The 25,997-nt window shown below is 39.5% G+C and overlaps 1 protein-coding gene across 1 annotated transcript; it reads left to right on the top strand.

The window, feature by feature from the left end:
- The first annotated feature begins 518 nt into the window (after positions 1–518).
- Positions 519–25,475, top strand: TXLNG (taxilin gamma). The gene is made up of 10 exons (XM_058857812.1): positions 519–1,265; positions 9,890–10,205; positions 10,900–10,991; positions 14,218–14,388; positions 15,146–15,340; positions 16,731–16,850; positions 17,852–17,926; positions 20,524–20,616; positions 21,131–21,226; positions 22,215–25,475. The coding sequence occupies exons 1-10, from the start codon at positions 885–887 to the stop codon at positions 22,533–22,535; spliced, it is 1,860 nt and encodes a 619-aa protein (XP_058713795.1). The 5' UTR covers positions 519–884; the 3' UTR covers positions 22,536–25,475.
- Positions 25,476–25,997: the final 522 nt, after the last annotated feature.

Genomic DNA, 25,997 nt, shown 5'->3' with positions numbered 1-25,997 from the left:
TGTATGTTTGTGAAAGAATAAGGGTTTTGGGGGGACAAAATTTCCATCTAAAGATCAGGATGACAGCAAAAAGTGTAAAATTATTTTTCATCTGGAAATGATCAGTTGAATACTTCTGGTATGTATAAATTTAAGAGGTAAGGACAAGATATTTTAAGCAGTTACTACTCCAGTGAAACTACCTTTTTCAAGACTGACGCTTGACCTATTCTCAGAAGTAGTAAGTGCTTATGGAGGTTTAGAGTGGTATTTTTAATCAGTAACTCCAAAGTTCCTGTCATATATGGGGTGGGTAAGTTTATTCCCCCGGAAAGCAGGAACATATGTATACATATGTATTTCTAGGATGTTTGCTTCCACCAGCTTTAAGTTACCCCTGCAGCCCCCGCCACCCTAAGCCCACGTGTGCACAGGGCGCGGGCGGTGAGCGCAGGTGTGCCTTGGCATCTTCACTCTCCGCCCCGTAGGTTGAATCCCCGTTTCCACAAACGCGACCCTTCCTGCCGGCGCCCCGCGAGCAGGAGCCCCATGGGCGACGGCTCACACGGGCAGCGCTGCCGGCAGCCCCGGCCTCGGCTGCACCCGCAAAGCAATTCCTGCCAATTCCTTGCGCAACTCGCTCTCCCCGCGCGCACGCCACAGCTCTCCTGCAGAAACAGCAGCCGAGTATCACTGAGTTCGCCAGCGAGCCTCCCTGACTGGAGATATTCCAGAACCGCGTGGATGCCACCCTGTGTTCTGGGATGGCCCCGCTCGAGCAGGTTGGACCAGGTGCCCCACTGTGGTCCCGTCTAACCTGACACACTTTGATTCTGCTGACCCTGGCCGTCCCGCCCACTGCCCCGTCACGGACACGCCGTTGAGTTGGCCCCAACTTCAAAGCCATGACCAAACCACGAACCGAGACGACGGAGGCGGGATACAGGGCAGGGAGGGGACCGGCGGTCACTGACGCCGTCCGCCCGGAGCCATGCCGCGTCCCCGCTCCTCGACGGCAAGACTACGACACCCGGCATGCCCCGCGGCAGGGAGGACGCGGACCCCCCCACGTGAGCCTCAAGGCTGAGCGGCGATTGGCTGCGAACGGAATGGAGGCGGGCCCTCGGGGAGCACTTCCGGTGCCCCGCGCTCGGCACTTGTTTGGATGCTGCCGTCACATCATGGCGACGCGCGGGGGCGGCGGCGCGGCGGGACCGACCCGGCGGAGCCCGAGCCACAGCGGCGGTGGGGACGAGGTGGCGGCGGCCCCGAGCAACAGCCCCGAGGTGAGGCGGCGGCCTGGTCAGGCCCGGCGGGAGGGAGCTCCACCTTCCCCGCCGGGTCGCGGCGCCGCGCTCTCCGCCTGCCCCGTCCCCACGCGGCTGCCCGGCCCGGGCGCACGGGGCAGGGGCGGACAGTGCCCGCGCCGCCCCTGCCGCTCCCGGGAGCCGAAATCTCGGGCTGCCCCCGAGGCCGGACCCGCCGAGGCGCCCGCGGGCGGGTGTCGGGGAGGTCCCGGCGCGGCCCCCGGGGAGCCGCGCTCGCCCCGCGGGGTCGGGAGCGGCCCCTCCGCGCTGCCCGAGGGTCGCGGGGCGGTCCCTGCCGAGCGCGGGCCGGCGGGGGCGGCTGCACGTGGCGGGCCCGGTGCGCGGGGGGCGGGAGCTGCGGGGCGAGGGGGGCTGCCGCCTCCCCGGGGTCCCGCCGGCGGGCCCCCCCCGTACCCTCTCGGCATGGCCGGGGTGCGAGGCGGGAGCGGACCGTGCCTCTGCCCGCGGGGGTGGCGGGAGCGTTTTCTTAACCTCCGAAATAGCAAAAAAAAACCCAAAAAGGCCTTTTTTTCTTTTTCCATTTTCTACCGAAACCACACTGAAAGCAGGGCTGTTCCTGGTGATTTTGTAATAATTTCTGGTTGCATATCTGTGTACGAAAGGCTTAAAATACCTGTGCTTGGTCACCCAACGGCAAAGACTTAAAATACGCTGTAATTCAGCTCCTGTATGTAATATTACCAGCTCCGTGTTTTATGTGACAGAACTGCCTGGCTAATCTCATGTGCTTTTGAAGTATCTCATCCTGTGCCCTTACGTAAATTCAAGTGGCTTTTTAGTGGTAACTTTTTTTCCATGGTACAAAGGATAACATCTCAGAAATAGTAACTTGGTGGTGGTGGTTTATTTTGGCTGTTAAAAAGGTCTAGGAAGCTGTGGAGCTAGTTTTCTTCATTGAAATGCATCGTCCTCTGCAGTGTGGTTTGGGGTTTTTTTTTGTTTTTTTGGTTTTTTTTTTTTTTTTTTAGTTCTATACTAAGAAGTAGCTTGTAAGTAACTCCAGTGTCTATTATGAGAGATGATGATGTTAAAAAAACTCTGCATTCCATATTCTTTCAAATACAGTGGAAAGGAATTCAGTTATTTTAAAGAAGTGAATTATGGCAGGCAATGTTAAGCAAGTTCGACTTTGAACTTATTTTTGTGAATTAAAAATCGTTCAGCACTCTCTTGTAGATCTCCCTCCCCCTGCTTTGATATTATTTTTAGGTTCCTTGTGACCTGTTTGCGTTGGGAATTCAGAACTTGTCTACCCTGCTTTTTCCAGAATCATACTGTGGGTGACTACAAAACTATTAAGTTTATAGTAAAGAGGAAGTGAAACCTCATTGGTGGAAATGATTCATGCTATATTAAATGTTTTCTTAATTACTACCTGTCTCAGATGCTTATATTAAAAAAGGTCTTATTAGATGTGCAGCACTTTGTCCTGTGGGTAAATGCCCTGAAAGGTTCCATGTAAGCTTTGAATGCCTGCAATGAATTTTTTGCTAGAATTACAGGAGGTGTTTGTCATGAATTTTTTAGGCTGTTTAAAGAATCACTGGCAAAAGCAGATTTTATATAAAAGCAAAAGCACAATGGAGTTGCTTGGCGAGGTTCACTCTGCTACTTAATGTCTGGTTAAAGCATGCACAGAAAAGAATGCAATAGAATCAGTCTATCTAAAACTAAAATTAACCAAAATGATCAGCGTGGAGGCTGGAATGGGAAAAGGGTAAGGATGAAAAGAAATAAGGGGGACTCTCCTGTTGAGTCACATAGTTCAGAGTGAATCCTCCCTGCCAAACTTAGCCCCAGGCTTGACTGACGTTTTAGGCACAAAAGCACTTGAACTTAACAGCACTTAATGGATGCCTCCAGTTAACCAATTCAACAAAAGATTCTGTAGAATTTGCTATCAGTACAACAGTAAGTCACTTACAGGCCTCACTCACGAGTGTAAAGCACTTAAGAATCTCAGAGAGCAGCATTCACCTTTCACTTGCTATAGCATATTAACACTGCACAGACACAGACTTGGAAGAGTATGTACCAGATATATATCTGTGAAAAATTCCCCTCAAATCCAGGGAAGTACTCACGTTGGATGCCTTTCTGTCTTCTCAAGGGGCAAAGAGTTGAGCCTTGAGGAGTGGTATCAGCCCAGGCTCCATCACCAGCATTTGGCAGTGATCCTCCATGAGTAGCAAACTTGGGAGTTTGCTGGCTCCGAGAGCTGTCCCCCCGAGGGAAATGCTGGCCACAGCCTGCCGCAGTCCAGGAGAGCTCAAGGGATCTCACTTGATGCTGTTTATAGGATCGCAAGAGAGAGGGCTGTAGTCATAATCATTTTTCAAACTGGCTCCAGTTTGGGTTGGTAACTTTCCTTGAAAGTCCCGTAACAAAAATATTGTTCCAGTTGGGTTGTTATTCACGTAAAATAAAAGGAGTTTTCAAGGATGTTTGTTAAAAGCCATGAGCTTGTTAGACATCACTATTTCCTGGGAGCAGACAGTGTTTGTGATAAGCCCCAGATCAGCTTATTCCTGGGTGTTGTTTGTCAAGACCAAGGCCTCAAGTAGGCCTTGAGATCATAGTGTGGCCTGGTGGGGGCTGTGAGAGATGCACCACTGCTGTTTTAACATCTTGAGCAAAATGAGGGAAGAGACATTTTTTTTTCCCATTTGTGTTTGAGGTAAATGAAAAAGCTTTTCTTAAAAGCAGGTATGTCATCTGTGTCATGAGGCCACTGAAAGAGCAAAAAAACCCAGCGTGGTTAAGGGTAACAGGAAGAAGTAAGGACTATAAGCAGGGGTCATGTGAGAATGTTTCTGAACCAATATTGAAGACCAGGTCTTGAATTATAAGGCTGGGAAACTTAATGGTGGAATTCTGCTAACAGAGTCTGTCTTGATTTTTATGAAGGTAAAATCCAAATTTAGGAAGTAGGTGTTTCTTAATAGTCGTCCTGCTGTGTTGGAACTCTTAACCTTGCAGTGCTTTGAAACTAGTGATGAGCAATAATGCAGGGTCCTCAGTCTGGTGTTTGGAAAGTAGATAAATGAGTACATAGAACATACTTTTAATATAATGACAGAACATGATGAAATGTTTGTTTGAAATGACTTTCAGATCTCACAGCTAAGGTCTTTGTTCAGTGGGGAAGCCACCTCAGAGGCCATTAGGTTTGAGAAGGGTATAATTAGACTGCATGATCATTCAGGTCAGTAAGCACAGTATAGAGAAGTATTGCATAGACAAACAACCTTAATAAGCAAGTCTTGTGGTCAGAAACATCTGAATAATTGTGTCTAGACCAGTGGATGAAGGTGCACCTGCTATGAAATTCAAACACAAATTCTGTGACATCCTAAGTTGGTGGTTTTCATGCAGAAGTTGTAAATAAAATTATTATCAAAAATGATGACTTTATTTAGCATAACTGTTTGTTGAAAAATTAATTTGAGGAAAAGTATATTATATACATGTTTTCAAAATAAGCTTTTCCGTGTTAGCATGAAAAGGTAAATTGCTGGGATGCAGAAAGCTTAATATTAGTTATGAACCATACACATTTTTGAAAATATGACTTTGCTGCTGCAGTATTTTTTTTTTTTTTACTGCAGTGGGTCAGGATAAGGGGTATAAGGCTTTTATGACCAGTTGCATGTGAAGAAAGTTTGAAAATATAGTCAGCTGAACAGTGTTATTCAAATTATCTCTTTTGGAGTCAGATGTTGAGGAATTGATTATATATTTACTTACATTGTTAGGCTGTCTTTGCAGTTGTGAAAATCTGGTTTATGTACATATGTTTATTCCAAAGCTTCCGGGATATTTCTTGAAAGGATTAGCAATTCCAAAGCCGAAGGGTGGAAGAGTCTTTTCACAGCACAGTCCAACTGCTACTCTGGGGTATGTAGGAGTTGTTTTCATAGATTAATGCTAGTGCTTATGTTTTTTAGGATAATTAGCTAACATACAGGAGAAAATGGATTCTGGTGCAGCTACTAAACATGAGTTTTTTTATTAAAAGGTACAGAGAAGTATTTTCAGGTCGTTTAGGGAAAGATTGCATATGTGTATGCACAGGAGTATGGAATACAGGTAAACATGGTACTGATAATAAGCACAGTATATTTTAGGTAGCACTGTGTAGTGTAGAGTTGTGTAGGTAGTAGAACAAAAAAATAAGTGGGTTTGTGATACATTTTGGCACAGCGGTAGGACAAATTCTGTAGGACAAGTGTCTGTTCTGTCCTTATGTGCAGTGCATCTTCCTGAAGCTGTACTGTGTGAAAGAGAGCTGGCTTAGGCTGTTGTGGTTATAGCCTTTTTCACATATGGGGTATCGGTCTTGTATGCTGATCTTTTAGGCATGAAATAAGGTAGAGTTTTCTTGATGTGCATATTTTTTGATTGAGGTATAAATTGAAGGAACAGAGCAGAAGACTGAATGAAAGCTTTGGGGTGAACAGGAGCAGTGTTGCCAGTAATCTTCCTACAGTCATCTTCAAGTGGTTTGTCCTGTAACTCCTAAAGTAGCTTGAAGACATGCTTATTTAGAAATGTCAGCATCTCGCAGTAGTTGGTTTCACAGCTAGATAGGTTGCATATATCTTAGAGTTTTGATAAATTTTTGATCTTACCAATTTGCACGTTACCTGTGCAACATACTATTTTTGCTTCTCTGTAAATCTTTCTAGGCATATAATGGTCTGACTCTGGGTTGTCAGATCATGAGCCACCTGTGGATGAAAATGGCTGGAAGCTGAGAGAGCATGGTAGCAGCTAGAAAAGGTAGCGACGATTTCAGTAGAAGGTCTTTGCTGGGGTAGTTTTGTTTTGGTTTTATTCAGTCAGTACTGAATCAGCACAATTATAGAATGTGCTGTGGGAAGTGCTCTGTTCTGGCTGGAATGTTAAACTGAGAAGTTCACTAGTCTGACGAGCACACATTTGAAAAGATGAGAGGTAAGAGTTAGAGTTGTTCTCACCATTGCCTCAGTAAGGAGAGAGCAAGTTCAATGATTAGTATGGGTTAGTACTTAACATTCTCATTGTGTTGTTTATTATTCCTATACTCCAGCTTGAAGCTTGATACAGACCAATCTGAAACTACTTGTAGTTAAAGTGTTTTAAGAATAGCATTGAGTATAAGAAGGGTGTTAAGACTTCTGGCTAATGTTTTTAATATCTAAAGTTACAGCTAATGTAGAAAATTCTTTGTTAGTGATAATCAGGAAATCATCTAGATATTTATGTTTGTGGCTTGTGTTAGGCAATAGCAGACTTCTGTTTTTTAAAATAAAAACACTTTCTAATTTAGTTTAAATAAGTTAGAGTTTTAATATGTCGTGCCTCTACTGTCAGATTTGCTAGAATTTACAGACTATAACTTGACAGATAGAGTTTTAACTAAGAGTGGGTTTTTGCTTTGGATTTTTTTTTTGTGTGTGTGTTTGGTGTCAGATTGTTCTAGCTGCTGGTAGAACCACTTTTTTTAACACAGTATTCTAGTCTGTGGTCAACAATTTGTAATTGTATTTAAGATAAGAAAAGTTGGATATTTTTACAAAGCCTGTCTACTGCTACACTGAGATTTGGTTTTGCAGGGAGCATACTTGCTTGTCAGTAAGCTTGGATTTGTTCCATGTTCACTGGAAAACCAAAATAAAGTTGACAAGTTCTGTATATTTGCACCATCTTTCTAATTTTCAAATGTGTTTGAGATGTACAGGACACTTGTACACAAATATACAAACCTTCTTCAATTCAGTATTCTGATAGGTTATTTCTGCCTTTTCTGTTCGACTTAGGAAAATGAGTCTGAAATTCTAAAAGTCCTTGTGGCTTTTTTGACAAAGAATAGAGAATACTCAGAGTTTAGAAATTATTATTGTCAGTAAAAAATTGAACTGACACCTAATTTGACTTCAACAAAAAGCTCTGCTGAATTAATGAGGTGGTGGTGTTCACTTCGTGAAACTTCCAGATGCTTTAGAATATGCATGTGAATTGCCAGCTCTGAATTGACATTTAGGTTATTACTATGATGGTTTGCTCAAAAAGACATGGGCATTTTATGACTTACTGGTCACATGTAGACCCCTGCTAGTAGCTGGTTTTTTTTCACTGGAAACAACAGAATTTTCTCAGAGAAAAGCCAGTGAAAATTTTTCAGTTGACTAGGTTTGAAGCAGTCACAAACTCACAGAAACTGCTCACAAACATGGTCTTTGTTGATGTTCCTTCAGTAGCCAGTGTTAAGTACATACCTGTGGTGAAAATAAGGTATTTTGTGTCTAGTTCCTTGTGCTCTGATTATGATTAGATTGACTTTTATTTTTTAGAGGCTCTCGTGCTTTGGCTTCTTTCCAATCATCCTGTTTCCACTTCTGTTGGCAGGATTGCTTATTGCTGTGCAGTGAACTGGGTTGAGGAACTGATCTGGCTGTAAACTGTGTTAGAACAAGTTGCACAAATACTGTTGCTAGCCCAGAGAAGCTTGGGCACTGCTGCTCTTCAATATGTGACTGCAGGCAGTCAGCCCTTCTCAGCTCCTGTTGGAGACACTGGCAAATTTGTGCTCTGCTTTCAAAAGAAACCTCCAGAGTCTATCAGAAAGTCTGATAATGCTTAATGCTTTTGGGCACCAAATCCAAAACTTTGAATTCGAAGCAGACTTTCTCTGTTTTGCAAGACTACTTGAGTGCAAGTATCTGAATCAGAAGTTCATGTTCTATGGAAATAAAAAACCTGCTAGTTTCAGCTGTTCTGTTGGTACTGCAGGTACTCTTGGAATCATGTTGTGTTAGAATAATCTGACCTTTCTTGTCTTGTCAGCTTAATGTGACACAGTGTCTTCAGCTTCTGTATGAATCCTGCTTTTTGGACAACATCTGTGCCATGGTTTCAGCCCTTGGTACATACAGAGAGGTGAAGTGAGCTGTTGTTACCACATTTCTTGTTCTTTTGTGTTTATTTGGCTGGCGCTAGAGGGGTAAGCCTTTCCTGGAAGACCCACAGTTTAAGACAAGCCAAGGGGGAAAAAATGCGCAATTTACAGATGACTTTTTAGAAGTGTAAAATCTTGTAATTGGTTATTTGTTCCAGCAGTTCAATTACTGCATGACCTTTGTAGGTATTTATCAGTATGTTGTCTGCCATGGTTGAATAACAAGACTTCAGTACGTTTATATTTGTCCATAAAGCATGTGCAGCCTTTCCACACTCGTAAAAAGCTGTGCAATGTGAATCTTCCTTGGCAAGTCAAAAGTTGCTTCTTAATGTCTTCAGAGATTATTTGCAGTTAAAAAGCTTATTGTCCTTTGAGAAAGACACTGTGTGAATTCCATCACCTCAAGAATGAATCTATCTTGAGATAAGGTCTAAAGAAAGGGACTTGCTTTAAGAATAGAGAACAGCAAAGCTGTTATGTGTGAATATTGCAAAAAAAGATGTATTTGTTTAATGATTTTTAAATAACCTTTTCAAGCATGCTGAACAAATTTGGAGTTGAAATACATCTCACAATATATTATTAGTGTTGGCTGCATTCCTTTGATGTTGGCTCTTCCTTTTGAAGAGGAAAATAGTCCTGTGCAGAATACAAATCCCAGTGCAAACCCCGGCTTTAAGAATTAGCACATTTTTTTAATAAGTATATGTAAGGTAATTTGAAGTTAATTTGTGCTTAAACAGCATAACTGTGTATAAACAAGCTCTGTTTTTATAGTTACTTGTGATTTTAAGGAAATTTACCTTCAGTTCACTAAAAACAAAACAAGCATTTTACTTTGGCAGTGAGTTCAACTCTGCTTACTGTACTTTTAACTATCGATGCACGCTGTATAGTGGGATTTGCAAATGGTCTGCAAAAAAACCACCCTACTGTCTTCAAGTACTGTCCCAAGTCCCAGCATCTGCAGCATAACCAACTGAACAAAACAAAACCACACCCAACCAAGCACCCTTGCAATTCTCGTCAGCCTGAAATGTTTCTAGAAATTCAGAGCGGTGCTCAGGTGATTGAGAGAGAAGTCTGGAGATGCTTAATAAACTATAGAGTGTTATATAGAGAACATTGAGTATTCTGCTCTAAAATATGACTGTGTCACAGCAGTGCTATAAAATAACTTGTACTGTTTAACTTTTTGGTTAAGTGATTAAACATTTAGCATTATAAGAAATATTTAGAGAAAGTTCTGTTTAATTGAGCAGAAAGAATGTATTCTTAAAAATCATAGGTAGTAGTAGTCCAAGCCTGAAGCCAGCTAATGTTCACTTTTTTGGATAATTTCATTGATGTGAATTTTACCATTTCAAAGGTGCTTCTGGTCCTGTTTATCGTTTTTGTTAAAGCAACTGGTCTTCTCCAGTTAAGAGCTTAGGGCTTTGTGTTTGGTGTGACTGAAGTAGTTCAAGCTCTTGCTGTGTGGCATTGAAACAATGTATTTACGTACATTTCATTAGACTTCTTATCAGGGTTTCTTTTTCACATTTTACCCTGATTTGTCCATGCAAAGAAGGGTGGAAGTTGTCATTTTAAACACATTTGCTTGACTGTTTACATCCATTTCCTGCTTTCCATTCTGAAGGTGGTTGGTGGTGCCATGGAAGAAGCAGCTGGATCTCGGGAGATGGGAATGAATAACCAGGATCAGCTGGTGAAGAGCAAGTGCACTGAGTTGTCTGATACAGCGTTGCAGTATCCCCAGTCCAACTGTTACAGCCTGGAAAACACCGGCACACTGGGGGAAACGGAGTATATCACAAAGAACAGAAAGCACCCGGGCTCCACATGCTGTTCCCAAGAGTCCCGTGAGGAGACTCCCGGGAGAGAGGAAGCCCGTACTGATCCACCTGATGGACAGCAAGATCCAGAGAGTGAAAAACACAAAGAGAAAACTTTGGGTGTGTTCTCTTTGGCGTTTTGATTTTTAAATAGCTTTAATATTTTTGTAAAATAGCTATGGATTTGCTCCTTGTCTCAAATTTACTCTGTAGCCAAAAACTTGTCACCCGTAACAGGTTATTTTGAGAAACTGTGTGTGCACTTCTACTTGGGAAAGACAGTTCTTAATGCATATGTAAGACTCCTTCAGCTGGCAATGCTATTTTTACACAAACTTTAATAATAATAATAATGTGGTAATTGCTAATCAATTTTTTTAGCTTTCTGGTTTAAATCTGGGATTGCGGTGTTCAATGCTGCCAAAGGATGGCTGATAATTAAATTCTAAATGCTTATTAGAAACATATCTGCCAATACGCCAATACTTAACCTTCTAAATGTCATTTTTTCAGATTTTTCTTTTTTTTTCTGTGCAATTACAAAACAAAAATATTTTTGTGCTTTTATATTAAAGTAATTTTTGCTATCCTAGTTATCGAATGGCACATCGGGCAAGATAAATTTATTCTTGCTGATGACATCTTGTGATGACTTCCCATTTGTCATCTCTTAGGATTATGCAGCTGTCAAACCAGGGAACAACTTAAATCAGGCGAATTTCTCATGGATCTGTATTGTACTTCTAAAGACAGGTTGCTTTTCTGGTATATGGTTTTTCTTCCTCAGTATCATTGTCTGTCATCCATTTCATAGGAAAAGAAGTATTATTATTAATGCAAGCCTTGAACACACTTTCTACTCCAGAAGAAAAGCTGGCAGCTTTGTGCAAGAAGTATGCTGATCTGGTAAGTAATTTGTAAAGACAGCAGAAATTATTCATGTGTTAATATTAACTATGGAATGCAAGAACAGCTAATGAAGGACAGTTAATGATTTTGAATATTTTACAGTGTTGGTAAAAAAGGCACTCAGACTGACTGAGTATTGCTTCAGCTAAACTTTCTTGTAGTCATTTCACTTCTACATGAATGCCCAAATCCAAAGGAAAAACAGGTTTCGATAACTCAGTGTTGAAACATAATACTAGGATTAACAGAAAAGTTTAGCGTTCTTTTGGAAGTAATTATTTTCCTAGTTCTTGATAATGCTTTTGTGCTAGTGTTGTATCATTGTAGGATAAAGAGAAGGAACATACTATTATACAGAGATGGGGGAGGAAATGTTCAGTTATATTTAACTCTTTAGTGATTTTTGGGAAAGGTGGGACATTGGGAAGATCTAGGTTGAAGTTTGCTTTGTGCTTTCTGATCATGTAAAGGAACAGAAAGAAAGGGTTGCATTTTTTCAGTAACAAACCAAAAAGAAGGAGTTCATAAAGTACATTCCCACCTCAAGTAGGCTGAATGGTAATTTATTCTCTAAAATAATTGATCACAAAATTGGGGGGTTAGATGAGACGGTTCATAAGTTTACTTCCCAGAATGTTCTGGGAGATAACAACACTTGACTCATTTTTCTTTAGACAGGGACACCAGGAATGGAAAGACTTGAAATCTTGTGTGTATTATGTTTTCCCACCATATTTGTAGTTATAAATGAATGCAAACAAAAGAGATTACAAAAGCACAAGTTTTCTCTCTGTAGCTGTCAAGTGTATCATATGCATGTATTTCTGAAAATGACATAATGGCTGCACAACATGTCATAACTTTTCTGAAAAAATTTTTTTTCCTTTGAGATTTATACTGTCTCCCAAACTTTGAGGATGATGTAGCAGGTGGTCTTTTTACTCACAGAGGCAATATTGATTACTTAAGAACAGACATAGATTAGTTCTGTTACGGAAATCCTGAGTCCTCCATGGAGGTCTGTTACATTTTTGCTTTGTTTTCCTTGCTCTCATGTACTCTTGGTTCATGCGAGTGCATTTCCTTTAAAAACAGCAGCTTCTCTAAGAAGTCACTTTAATTTAAATGACAAACAATAATAGTTCTGAATTGTAACTCAGGGATGGGGAACCTACCTAAAAATGAGCTTCAATATTGTAAGAGTAAAATGCCGTTAGTTGTTCCTTATGAGCAATTGCTCATGCATGTGATACCTTTTTTGTTTAAGCAAACAGCTCCCATGTCACCTCACAGTGGTGATGAGGGCCTGCATGAGGAGCTAGGCCAGTGTGAATCACTCAATTCTGCTGAAAGAAAAGAGTCTGCCCTATTTCACTTTGAGTTTTATTATTGATGGAAAGATACCAAAATAATTAGGGACCAGCTACACCAAGTAAATTGTAATCTCCTTCAAGGTTGGTAGTCAGAAGAGATGTGTACTTGTTAAGGTTTTTGCCCTCCTGGGAGAGGATCAATAGACTGTTGGAAGAGTAAGCATTCACAGTTGCCATCCTAGAAAACCACTTGATTTCCTCATGATGCTCAGAATGGCTGAGGAGCTGGATGGCAGCTTGTCTGGGTGTAAGAATAGCTTTGTTTCAGCCAAATGAGTTTGAGGGATGCCCCTGTTCCACTTAGAATGCTTAGGTTGGATCTGATTGTGTTCCTTTTAAGATGCATTCTCTTCTTCATGATAGTGGTGGAGAACCACTGGCATATGTGTCAGCTTTAATGCCAGCAGAGGTTTGAACTGTTTATGACAGTGCACCTACAATGCTTTTTTTCTTTTTTTAAAGATTCATCATCTTTAAAGCTCACTGTCAGGTTTTTCAGTGGTGTCTCATGAAAAGGACTGTACAATGAAGGTAGGAATGCCTCTCTCCTGGCAAAAGATCTTCCACAATTTTTTTTCCCATAATTTGGAATCTATCAGGAGATCAGCCTGTGATGCAGGAAGGTTTGCATCCTTGGTGATAAGTCTCACACTGGCACACTTTTACAGGCCTGAAGTTTCATAGGTGTGTAGACAGCACAACCACTTGAAGTGGTGTTTTCTGGCCATGCAAGAAAACAGCTTTTTATATTTGGATGTGAAAATACTCCCTTAATCCGTTTCCCTAAACTACATTAAATAAACATTTAATTTACTGTTGTCGTGGAGGTCCTTAACTTTATTCTTTCTTTTGTGCTTATGTTGAGCTCTTTCAGAAAGCCAGCATTGCGTTATTCTTCTGTTATGGTGAGGTTGCTCATTGCCAGCCCTTTTTTCCTGTGGTATGTCCCAAGGCTGAGGCACTATCTAATAAGGAGCAGTGTAACACTTAACATTGTTGCCTTCTTTGCAAAGAAACAGCCTCTAAATAATATGGTTTCTCAGGGAGCCTGAAAATAATGTATAATGGAACATACTCTGTGAGATATTAGTGCAAGAAACTTCTCTTCACTGGATATTCATAGAATAGATTTTAAAATATGTATACAGAGTTTAACTGTGTCATCTACCATGTAAACAGCCTAAAGGAAATAGAACAAAAAATTTGCTTCAAATGGTTGAGACTGCAGATCTCTTAAAGTCTGGACTATGTAGCTGTAATAGTAGCTGACTTGATTTGTCAGGGCTGCTAGTTTTGTCTGTTCTTTTCTGAAATACAGCAGCATTTTACAAACTTGTATGAATTACTGCTTCCCTTGGTAGGAGCTCCTGATGACAAGGAGCTCTGTACAGTTCTCTGGTTTTTCTTTTTGATAGCAAAAACAAGACTGATTGGATAAATAGTTGTGTGTACTTTCAGGATAAGAGTGGGAAAAGTTGTGACTTGTTGAAAAGCCAGTCTCAGTTGGCTTTTAATCGTATCTGCCACATTTTCCTTTCAGAGGCCTACTCACACCCTGTAGATGAAAGCAGGCTGATAGCTCATAGTCAATGACAGGTGCATGATGCTGCCTGTTCCTCAAAGGCAAATGTTAAGTTGGAATTTGTATGTTTTCATTTTCTGTCCCTATGCATTTAGAATTGTCTGGATGGATGATGGCAGTTTCTCTTTAAAATCAACTTGGGGTTTTAATAAAGTTTTACTTGCTTGTTTTCATCCAAAATGTTCAAAAGTTTCTTCAGTGTGCTCATCTAGATGCATAAAGATTGTTTCACCTATGTTCATGTAACAAATTTACTCTCTAACTATAGTTGGAGGAGAGCCGGAATGTTCAAAAGCAAATGAAGATACTGCAGAAGAAACAAGCACAAGTTGTGAAGGAGAAAGTCCACTTGCAGAGTGAGCATAGCAAGGCCATTTTAGCACGTAGCAAACTGGAATCTCTCTGTCGGGAGCTTCAGCGTCATAACAAAACTTTGAAGGTTAGTTTGTTTACATAAATTACAGTGCTGCTGGTGATAGAAGTCTTACAGATCACTGCTTAAAATCAGGACTGCTGCTTTTTTTCCTTGTCACTTTGCCCATTGCCTGTATGTGTAGGAAATGAGTGGCATGTAAGTGTAGCTGATTTTAAGGTAAGGAATACAGGGATAGTTAACTTGCTGATCCCCCTTTCCCCCCTCAAACCAATTCATATTACTTGCAGTATTTGATCTCGTCATATTTGTTTCTGGGAGCAGTGCTGATAATTGCTGAAAAAAATATCACAAGTGAAATAATAGCAGCATGAAATGGCAGGGTAACAAAAAAAGCTTAATTCTGTCAGAATATAATCGATGGGAGTGAAATAGAAGAAAGCCAAGATAAGATAAGAATCTGTGATTGCTGTAGAAAATTGCATTATAGCATCAAAGCTCGTTTTTACATCTGGATAATGCTGACACTTGAAAAGGTATTTACGTAGCATCTTAACACCAGCCTTTGAGTAATGTTGTTAGTGGTAAAGACAAAAGTTTCTAAAAGTTTTGCAATTTCTAGATTCCTTTCTCCACACACTTCACATGGGTAGTCAGCATGGCGTATTATGATTGTGGCTTATGTTAGTTCTAGCACTGTAGAAATTGAAACCGTACAGAAGTGAATTACTGCCATTGTTTCTGACTCAAAAAGTGCATGGTTTGATCCGAATGCTTTGAATATTCTATATTTAAATATTTTATTAATATTTCTTCATAAAAGGAAGAAAACATGCAACAGGCGCGTGAAGAAGAAGAAAGAAGGAAAGAAGCAACTGCACACTTCCAGATCACACTGAATGAAATTCAGGCTCAACTGGAACAGCATGATATACATAATGCCAAGCTCCGTCAGGAAAATATTGAACTGGGGGAAAAACTGAAGAAACTCATTGAACAGTATGCATTGCGAGAAGAGGTACTTACAGTACACTTGTAATGGGATTTTATTAGTTCCTTGACTGTAAGGATCAGATAATTATTGAAAAGGGAAGAAAATCCCTCATGTTTTCCAGTCATTTTATATATAATTTTTTAATTATTCTCATTACTTCACTGCTGAGAGAAATTTAGTAGTTGTTCGGCTCACTGTCTGTCCTTGCTGACTGGTTTTGAATATTTAAGTTCAAGATGCACTGAGAAAGTATTTCATAATGAAGTTATCAAATAGAAATAAGTTGTCCAGAGATTGTCAAACCTCTGCCTTTAGATGCATTTTAGAGCTCAGCTGGGCTAGATGTGAGTAACCTGATCAAGCTTTGAACCCTAGTCTGTGTCGATTAAATGGCCTCCAAAGGTTACTTCCAACATAAATACGTATTAATAGTTGAAGTTCGTCAGAATCATAATTTCATGTTGTAATGGGAGGGGATATAAGAGTTATTCTGTCTTATTTCTTCCATTTCATTAAGGTTGGGGTCTTTGAGGGAAGCTCCTTTGTGTACACAGCTGTTCTTGCTGGCACAGAATAGAAGTAAGCTATCATGCTTTAAGAACATATTTGTCCTGGTGTCATGAAAATGTCTCTACTCTAGGGCTAACTGAGCTGTCTTTAATTGGCACCAGGATGTGAGCTAGCTGCTCTAAGCTACAGTGATGGAAAACAGCCAATTCTCCATGTCCAGGAAAGAACTGAGCTGCATGGAGTTCTACAGCTAAGATTAGTTGGCTGGTTCTTTGTTGGCACAGGAGGTTTGGAGTATAATTTCTCAACTGTTTCTGGGAGGTTGTTTTTTGGATTTGTTTTTAATCTGGATCAGTTAGTTAGAAAGCTCTCTGTAAGGTAATTCCCTGCCTTTTGCAATCATGAAATACTTGTATCTACCTTGAGACTATATGGAGAAAAGATAGGAAGTTGCCTTGTGCTACTTTATGGATCGAAGTAAGACTGCAAAATGCAATGATTTGTGGGATTTCATGAGCTAGATGAACTATTGTTGCAAACTTTTGCTCATTTTGAACTTCTTTAATTAGGAAGACTAGAGCTTTTAGAAGTAACACAATAAGGATTAGAAGTAGATAAACCAACTTTAGAAGCAAGGATGTAGACTGCTTATTTCAGGATTTTTGAAATGTCTGGTGTGAAGTGATAACACCAACTTAATGAAACAGGAACCTGGTTTCCATGAAAGACAAAAAAAAAAGGGTAATTACAGCATATGGGGATAAAGGGGGAAAAAAGACACGTAAAACAGTCTTTTACCAATTTCCTTTGGCATGAAACTTCTAAACAATATGCATTTCCCCAAACAGTACATTGACCAGCAGACTGTCTGTATTTGACTTTGTGATTTTCTTTTTCTCTTTAGCATATTGATCAAGTGTTCAAACATAAGGAACTGCAGCAGCAACTTGTGGATGCCAAACTTCAGCAAACTACCCAGCTTATTAAAGAAGCAGAGGAAAAACATCAGCGAGAACGGGAGTTTGTAAGTGAACTCTATATATGTTAAGACAAATAAAACCCACCAAACCAGACTTGGCCTGATTTAAAGCAAATGCAGCAAATTGAAAAGACCATGTTTTGAAAGTTAAGGTAGATTTCAACAAGGAGACTGAGATTTAAGTTTTGTATATGATGTCTGGGATATTGATGTTGATGCTAACAGGCAAGTAATGTTATTTGTTTGCATTTTCTTGGAAAATATGCTAAATACCATTTAAATTTCACTTAGACTTGGGAGCATGCTGTGAAACCCCAAATGTATTTTGTGCAATCAAGAGTGGTAACCTCTGGTTTTATGCTATGAGAAGTAACAAATTCAGAATAAGGCACATGTTTTTGTGCACTGTTTGCCCCCCAAATTGTGGGGGGCAAATTTACTCATACAGTACAATAACATACAATACAATACAAAAACATACAATATTTGTATGTTGATAATCAGCAATATACTTGCAATCTTCTGAGATGTTTTCTTCCAATGAATCTGTATAAAAAAAAATATTTTTTTCTGTATAATCTTAAAATGACCATCTGGATTCTTCTAGTTTTTTGAACATAATTTCATAAATCATAAGCAAGTGAAAATATCTTCAAACATGAACCTATAACATGGTTGTCGTAAAATTGGTGTCAAGGTGACGTAGAATTGGTTTGAACTAGTCTGCAGAGATAATATAGTGACTGGAGAAACGAAAGTGGAACTATTCATAATTTAACAGTTCAAACTTGCTAGAGAAATAGAAATATTGACTCATGTTACCAGATAGAGAAACGTCTCAATGAAACTCTCTACATGCCATCACATGCTTTAAAATTGTATATATGAAAATATAGTGTAGTAATAAAAAAAAGCCTGTGTGAGAAAATGTGGCTCAATAGCCCTTAGGTGATGTTAGCGTTTGTTCATTTTTAATCATAGATTGAGTTAAGCCATTTTTGGGAGTACTTTTTTTTCATTATACGGCTTTTTGCACTGTTTTTTAGCTGCTGAAAGAAGCTACAGAATCCAGACACAAATGTGAACAGATGAAGCAACAGGAAGTTCAACTGAAGCAGCAGGTACCTTTTTTTAATGGAGAGATCTTCAGTAACAGTTCCAAAAAGAAAACACCAAGAGATTTGTGACTGTAGTAAACATAAGGCAACGTCTGAAAGAACTTAATATTCATCAGATGTTTGTGAAGAGTACTTTGTATTTTTTAATTAAGTCTAAAATTTAACTTCCAGTAGGTAACTTCCATAGTGAAGCATGAAACAGAAATTGCAAAGAATTGGTGTTTTGTACTTGCTGTTTAATTCATCTGGAGAATACTGTTCCTGGATGGTGCTCAGCATTGAATTTCTGGAGTTAGTGGTCTTCTAAATGACTAGTGGTAATACTACAAAGACTAGAATTTAGTAAAGCTTAAGATTAAAAGCTTAGGAAAGCTTCTCTGAAAATACTGTTCTTTTGTGACTGTAAAGAGTTGTGTGGGGATTTTTGCTTAGGCAGGTTTTAGAATCTGTTTCTTACTGTTTCCATCACCATGTGTTGTGGAGGATTGGGAGCAAGCTATGTCTCTTTTATCCCTGTAGCTATTCAGATTTAGTAACCTGAGTATCTCTGTCCACAGACCCTGCTGTCTTCAAATTATTTTCTTGTTGTAATGTAAATGCTACAGCAAAATCTCCTGTGAGAGAGGAGACATGGTCTCCAGTTTTTGTGCTTTGGTTCTGGATCACTTCAGTCATTGACTGCACGTGAGCTCAGCATGAGGCACAGGGAAATGGTACTTTCAGCCAATACCAGAGCAGTGGGAAGCAGTAGCTGTTCCCTTCACTGTGTGTCTGTTACTGCTTCATTTGATGTTTTGTATGAAGTCTGTCCTGCTTTCAGCTGGAATAGAGTAACTTTCTCTCTAATCTGTGTTTTAGAGTCACTATAAGAATAACATTGGTAGCACACAGATGTTTTGGCTGTTGCTAAACTGTGATTACTTTAAGTTGAGGGCTGTTTTATGTCTCATGCTCTGCTAATGAGGAGGTACACAAAAAACCTCAAAAACCTGGGAGCACGGCTGGGGCAGGTGACCCTGGCCAAAAGGCCAAAGTGATGTTCCAGATCAGAGAACATCATGCCCGGTATGTAAACTGGAGAAGTTAGCTGGAAAGGGGGCTGATGGGGGAATGGGATCTGGCATTGGGCAGTTGGTGGTGAGCAGCTGTCTTGTGCATGACTTGATTTTTGTTTTCTATTCTTATCATCATCATCTATTATTACTGTGTTTTACTTTGTTTTAATTACTAAACTGTTCTTACCTCAACCTATAGTTTTGATTCTCCTCCCCATCCCCCTGGGGTGGGGAGTGGGGATGAGTGAACAGCTGTATGGTGCTTAGTTGCCAGCTGGGCTTAAACCATGACAGTGTCTTTGAAGTCTGCTCCATGCCCTTTTTTCACACAAACTGTACCAAATTATTTTCTTCTTTTCTGGGCTTTCCAGGAGTTAGGTTTGAAGTGTCTGTGTGTAGTTAGGTTCAATCACACGTCTCCACTGGACTTGAACACAGGAATATTCAGATACTTCCAGATAGGTTTTTAACCATGCTTAATCACTATTTTTTCCAAGTTGGCTACCCTTTATTTAAAATCTGCCTCTCTTGTTGTTTTTAATGGTTACAATGGGTATAGTTAGTGGTTTCTTGAGGCAAACAGATTTTTCTGTAGAATAAGATGAACTAGAAAGTTCAGTGACAATAATGGCAGAGAGTCATGATGTACTGCTGACAAGCTAGGCTAATTCCTGTTATGAAATTCCCTTTACTAATAGAGCAAACCACAATATTTCAATGCTCTGAATTGTATTGTCCTGGAATCCCCAGTGTAAGAATTGAGAGAACTTGCTACTCTTCACTGGGAGTAAGAAGTTACTGTGAAATGGTCATGTGTTCTTAGAACTATTAAATCACACACTGATTAGGAATATTTTTTTTAACTATGTTTTGTTTCTTGTTGTAATGTAAATTGTTATTATATTTTGCAGTTATTTCTTGGTGATTTACCTTGTTGTGCAGGACAAGAAAACTTTCTGCCACTGAACGTTAATGCTCTTTTTAAAGTGTAATGCTTTTCACTGTTATGTGAATTTCTTCTCAGTATTCACTTTCCATGATTTTTCTATACTGGGCAGATCACATTGGTTGTGAATGTGTAATTTTTTTTCCTGAAATCAATCCTGTTTATTTTGTCCCAACCTTGTTTATTAGCTTTGGCTGGTTAAGGTGGAAAGGTAGGTAATTCCTAAGTTTTAATTTCACCAACCAGGTGCTGAATTTCCTGTATATGTGTATATGTCCACAGAATTATTTTTTTTTCCAGTGGGGAAGTAAAAATGAGGTAGTGATGAACTATTATGTCTTCCACCATTTTATTAAACATAATATTCTTTTTACTTCAGAATGTATTGGTGTTCAATAAACACAGAACTCTACTTCACATATAATTTGAATAGCATGTTTTCAGAAAAGGTCTGTGTCTTCCTCAAATGGAAATTGTAGTATAGCTTAAAATAAGGAAGTTCACATTTAACTATTTCTAATTTCATTTTGCTATGTACCTACATATTTTTGTATTTGTGTATGCTGTTCAGGTTAATGTCCCTGCCTCTTTTCCAATAGCTTTCTCTTTACATGGATAAGTTTGAAGAATTCCAGACCACCATGGCAAAAAGTAATGAGCTCTTTACAACTTTCAGGCAAGAAATGGAGAAGGTATTTATAGGATTACCTAGTTTCATTAAAAGTAATATAGAAATGCATACTTTTAGTGGTAGATTTTATAAGCATTTGCCTTCTGAAAATATAATGAGTATTTTGACAATTTAACATGGATCATAAGATACGGTATAAGAATTATGTTAGATAAATGCAATTTTTTTCTGTATTTTGACATACTTAAGTAATACCTAAGTTGTCATTTCAGTGTTTTACCAAATACTGATTCTAATTCTTTTTGGTTGTGCTTATGTTTTAAAACTTCTTCTCCCGGAGGTTTTTATTACTTGTACTTGAAATTTGATAGTCTGTTTCTTTCTAGACTCAATATTGTTTTCTTTGAATGCAGAATCTATATTTGTGGGGTTGCTTCTGTGCAAAAGCACTTTTACAAAATAACTTGTTCAAACTGGACTTGGAAAGTAATGCTAAAAAGTCTTAACTACGCATATAAAACCACCTATGTTGCAACACAAGCCACAGAATTAAATCTTCTATTTATCTTTTGTAGATGACAAAGAAGATTAAGAAACTGGAAAAGGAAACCATTGTGTGGCGTACAAAATGGGAAAACAACAACAAGGCTCTTCTGCAAATGGCTGAAGAGGTAATCATCTTGTAAGCAGCACTGTAGTTCAGCTAGAGCCTGTGTCCTAGAGAGCTTCATACAGTTTTTCAGTTTTAGAGAACTGGAAGTAATACACTAGCCTCTTCTTGAATTGTCTGCATTATGTTTCCTATTATGTAAATTACTATCTTCCTCAGGCATGGGAGTGGAAGGCTGCTATGTAAATCTAAGCTGATGGCACAAAAAAAATTGTGCCTCATCTTTGCTTACTGTTTAATTGGTGGAATAATGTTTATGAAAACATACAAGCTGAAGGAATTGACTGTGTTTCAATATGCTGAGCAAAGTTCAACGAGTGCTGTGATAGAAATCTGTTTGAAATGCAGAAGACTGATATGAAGGAAGTAACTCCTGTGCAAGAGATTGCTTGCTGTCTTGCATTGCTGCAAGGTCACAAAATGTCATTACTTACTTGTAGTCTGGCAGGAGCTACATGATGCAGCTGTACCCGCACTGCCCAGGGCCTGGCTCCAGTATGTGAGGTCTGGCCTTGGCAAACTATGCTTGATTGAGTAGGATCTGCTATAGTGTTGTTTATCTTTCCCTCCATTCTTATAAGGAGCTAGTTAGGAGAGCCATGAGTATGTACACTCTGGCCTGGATTCTGCTGATGGATTGTGGGTTTCTTCTATGCCCTTCTCCTCCCTATAGTTGCCATTATTTGGGTTGTGGTTGACAGCGTTACAGGATTTCTTATTAGGGTCCTGGTTGGTGCCCAGCCCTTGCTTACAGTTAGCATTAAGTAGCTATGTGTAGTTCCCATGGTTTGTTTTGAAAGGTATCCATTGCCACTCCAGCTCATAGCTAGGTGAAGTATTCTGAGGAAATTGGCTCTAGTTCAGCAGAAATTTGGCCTGCTGGATTAATTAGGACTAAATATTCAGAACTAAATAGTGGTGATTCTTTTAATTAATTTAAGGGGGGGGAAATGGTTTTATCACAGAGTTTTTATTTCTTTTGTCCTCAGAAAACAGTAAGAGATAAAGAATACAAAGGCTTTCAAATAAAACTGGAGCGTTTGGAGAAGCTATGCAGGGCCCTTCAGACGGAAAGGAATGAGCTGAATGAGAAGGTGGAAGTGCTCAAGGAGCAGGTTTCTCTTAGAGAAGCAGATGTGGATCTGGCTGTGCAGGTGTTGCAGTCCTGCACACTCAATTCCCACGAGGAGCTGGGAACTCCCATTGACACGGAACCAGGAATCCAACCTGTTGCAGAATCACGTGCGGGAAATAGCTCAGAAAAGACTGTCTCAACAAGTCCTGTTCCTGGCACTGAATCTGTAGACTAAAATGAAGTGTAAACACTGTATTGAGAGATATATTTTGTGTATAACTTTCTCTGTTGGTGGTAACTATTTGGTTTTGTGGTGAAAATTTTCTTACTTTTTCTACCATATCTGTATTTTCTTAGAACTACTGGACTTATGTGGTACAGGAAGCTGCATAGCAGCTTTAAATAGCTTAAACTATAAATTTTCCACAACTGTGTTGCACATCTGCCTCATTTTTTAAAAGAAAATATTTTTCCATAAAAGGATGCATGTGCATTTCCTCCCCACAACACAAATCACTGTCATGGAAGACTGTGTACAGATCTAATATCGTTTGGGGAAAATGGTGACAGCAGGTCACTTTTGTTTTAAAGAACAGCACTCTGGTTTTGTTCATTGATTTGCCACTCAGTATACTAAAGATTATCAATTTTTCCAGTAAATTTGTCTACATAAGGATGTCTAATGGCCAGTAAAAAAGTCAGCTTTCCCCCCTATATATGTTTTCATATATATGAATGAAAAAGTAAAGGTCCAGAATATAGTAAAAGATATGTTTAAAGGGTTTTATGTACTTTGTGGTATGAAAAAACAGCTTTGAAATACATTAATTTGCAGCTGGTGAAACAGGGTGTACAGCTTTTTGCAGATGTCTCAGGGTTGTGTTGTAAAGGTTAGTTTGGACTATTGGCTCTACCTGTGAACATGTTAAATATAAATGTGTGGGGAAATGTACAGTGATGCTACCGAGTGGGATTTTGCAGCTGTGGAACCTATTGCACAGGTGTTGGTCACATTCTTCCCTCTTAGCTGCAGTCCACCACATGGTTATCCTGACTAGAGAAATCCATTCATATCTGAGCAAACCTCTGGATTACCTGAAGAGCTGGCAAATAAGACACTTCCTGCTGGAGGTGTGGAAGACAAGAGTCTGGCATATAGGCTTCCTCTAATAGCCAGGTATGCACCATATTTAAGTGTTAGTTAAGGCTATACTGGTTATAATTGAACGTGAAGATTCAGATACATCTCCTGAAGTACAATGTGGAATTTCCTGCACGTTCAGCCTGAAAGCTGCACCAGTTGGCAGAGTGCCTTCCCAGTCTGGTTATCTGGTAAAGATGGTACTTCACATTCTTACACTAACATACCACAAGCAAAGCCCCCTTGTTAACCTTAAACCATATTGTATTTTCTTAGAAAATTTGATATGCACATTATGACTTCTTTTCTTGAAAAGAACTAGGACCAACATTTATTTTTTGGCAAGACAATATAATCTAACTACAAGCTACCCCTAACTTTGGTTCCCCTGCATTTACTTTCTAGTTCTGGTTGCTGTCATTTTAAGAAACATGAACATGTGTAGCATTTCCTGGTACTTAAAAGTTTTTTGCACTTACTTGGGAGGGGATTTCTGAATCAAGCACATCTCAAAGAGCTTCCCAGCCCCATTGCCCTTGGCAGTTCAGTGGCTAATTACTTGAATGTTTAGGCTGCACGGTCCTTTTCCTGTAGTAATGTATGTTGAAGTAACTTAGCGGTCTCAGAGAGAAAGGTCGTGTAAGGCCTAATATATATGGTTTAGCTCATACCACTCAGAGGAACTGTGCAAAACTTAGATTTCTAAAATGGAGCAAGTGGGAAGCTGGCCATTTTTCACCTAGATTGTGTGGGTTTGGTGTTTGTGGTCCAAGCACAATGCAGGAAATGAAAAGAAGGTAGTAATGAGCAGTCAGGTTAGATTCAGAGCTTTGTAATGTTCATCATGGGAACTGTATACCATAAAAATAACTGGAAAGAAATATTTCAGACTTGCTGTTCAAATTACTTGCTTTATAGAATCAAGCTTGAAAAAACAGGTGTTGTGAGAACTGGCTTTCAGCTAACACTAAGTATGATATAATTTTCTTGAGGAAAAGTGAAAAACTTTGTATCTAGTGCATCATACCCTTGGCAAGGTAGGACATGCAGTTTTCTATTTTTACAATTTATTATTTGGACATTTGTATTCTGAACAATTCTTTCTGTAGTGCTTGTTTTACATGGAGGCAAGAGTGAGTTTTTGGATCCTGCTGCAAGAATAAAGGGCTTTTAGAGACATGACAGATGTATAGAACAGCAATACAAGTATCTTTGTCACTGACTAAATATGTAAATGAAGCTGAATGCCCCAAATGAAAGGCTTTTAGAATGGGGATATTTTCTCTGTTTTCTACCCTTGACATACCCTTATCATAGCAACTTATCTGGCCAAGGCAAGCTGTACTTTGCCTCCTGAAACCAGTCAGCAAAGTTTCATGCATTGATTATAAAGTGTTGTTTTAGAAAAAAGGATACAAACTGATGTTAGGGATAAGCTCAGCACTGTCACTGATCTGCCATACTGCAGGCTATTGCACTGCCAGGCTGCCGCCAAAGGGGCTCCAGTAGGGTTTTTAAGTAAACTTGTATTACTGCCTTTCTCCCACTACTACAAACCATTTAATTTGGGATGTAAACTGATGTAGCCTGAGATGAGTGTCTAATTGTCAAAAGTGGGGCCTGATTGACAGTTTCACCATGATTAAACTGCAAAAAGCTAAATTGTATGTGGTTCAAGACCCAAATACGTGTATACATACACACGTAAGTTAGGGCTGTATCTGTATTGTTTTGTCTTTCCTTTCATTACACCTGCTTATGTTACAGTTCAATTCTCAGGTGTTGCAGAAAATCTACCTCTTTGGACTGTAGATGGAAATAACTGTGAAAAAAGTGATGCAGAAATCTAGTTTGTGCTAAACACACTGCTTTATTTTTACAACCCATGTCTGCTTTCATGAGGAAAAGTGATAAATGAACAGGCAGTCTTTGTTTTGCTTTTCAAAAACATTTTGTAGAGATTTTTCACTAATGTGAATCTGAAATTTTATCTACTCAATTCTGTATAGATTAAGTAAATAAGTATGCTTAATATATTGGACTCTGAGTTTTTCTTTAACATCATACTTGTGTCTTCGAACTGAATCTGCTGCATCTGTATTTATTTGAAAAGTCAAAACTGAAAATTAAAATATGTGAAATTTGATTTCAAGTGTATTGTTGGAGTGAGCTGCCCTGGGAGGGGGCTGTTCTGGGGTCGTGGCAGTGACTTGTGTGTTCCTGGTGGTATCTGGTGGGAGCAGCCCAGGGCAAGAGGTGAGTGAGTAGGTGCTACACTCTGCTCACCTCATCTTGAATGTCTTAAGGTGAGGGTCACTTGGACCATGAAGGGCAGGAGCTCTGGCTGAACCTGCCCTGCCTGCTTTGAATTCTGCTCATGCCTTTATTTATCCATTATAGATCAGTTGGGTGCACTGTAAAAAATGTGGAGATTTAGGCTAAAAAATAAGGTTTCGTAGTAAGCTCCACATTCTGTGTGGTCATTTGTATCTAATGTACACTCCCTCCCAATTTCCTAATACTGAAAAGTGTTCTAGTTGCCTTTTTTGGTATATA

This window comes from Poecile atricapillus, chromosome 1 (genome assembly GCF_030490865.1).
Source record: "Poecile atricapillus isolate bPoeAtr1 chromosome 1, bPoeAtr1.hap1, whole genome shotgun sequence".
Classification (NCBI taxonomy): Eukaryota; Metazoa; Chordata; class Aves; order Passeriformes; family Paridae; genus Poecile; species Poecile atricapillus.
This window is presented reverse-complemented; position numbering and strand designations above follow the sequence as displayed.

What these genes read in the sequence shown, in the direction of transcription:
- TXLNG (XM_058857812.1), top strand. Translation starts at nt 885, where the DNA reads ATGACCAAACCACGAACCGAGACGACGGAGGCGGGATACAGGGCAGGG. An exon ending in GCAAGAAGTATGCTGATCTG is followed by an intron (nt 10,992 to 14,217) that starts GTAAGTAATTTG and finishes CTCTAACTATAG; the next exon opens with TTGGAGGAGAGCCGGAATGT. An exon ending in TTCTGCAAATGGCTGAAGAG is followed by an intron (nt 21,227 to 22,214) that starts GTAATCATCTTG and finishes TTTTGTCCTCAG; the next exon opens with AAAACAGTAAGAGATAAAGA.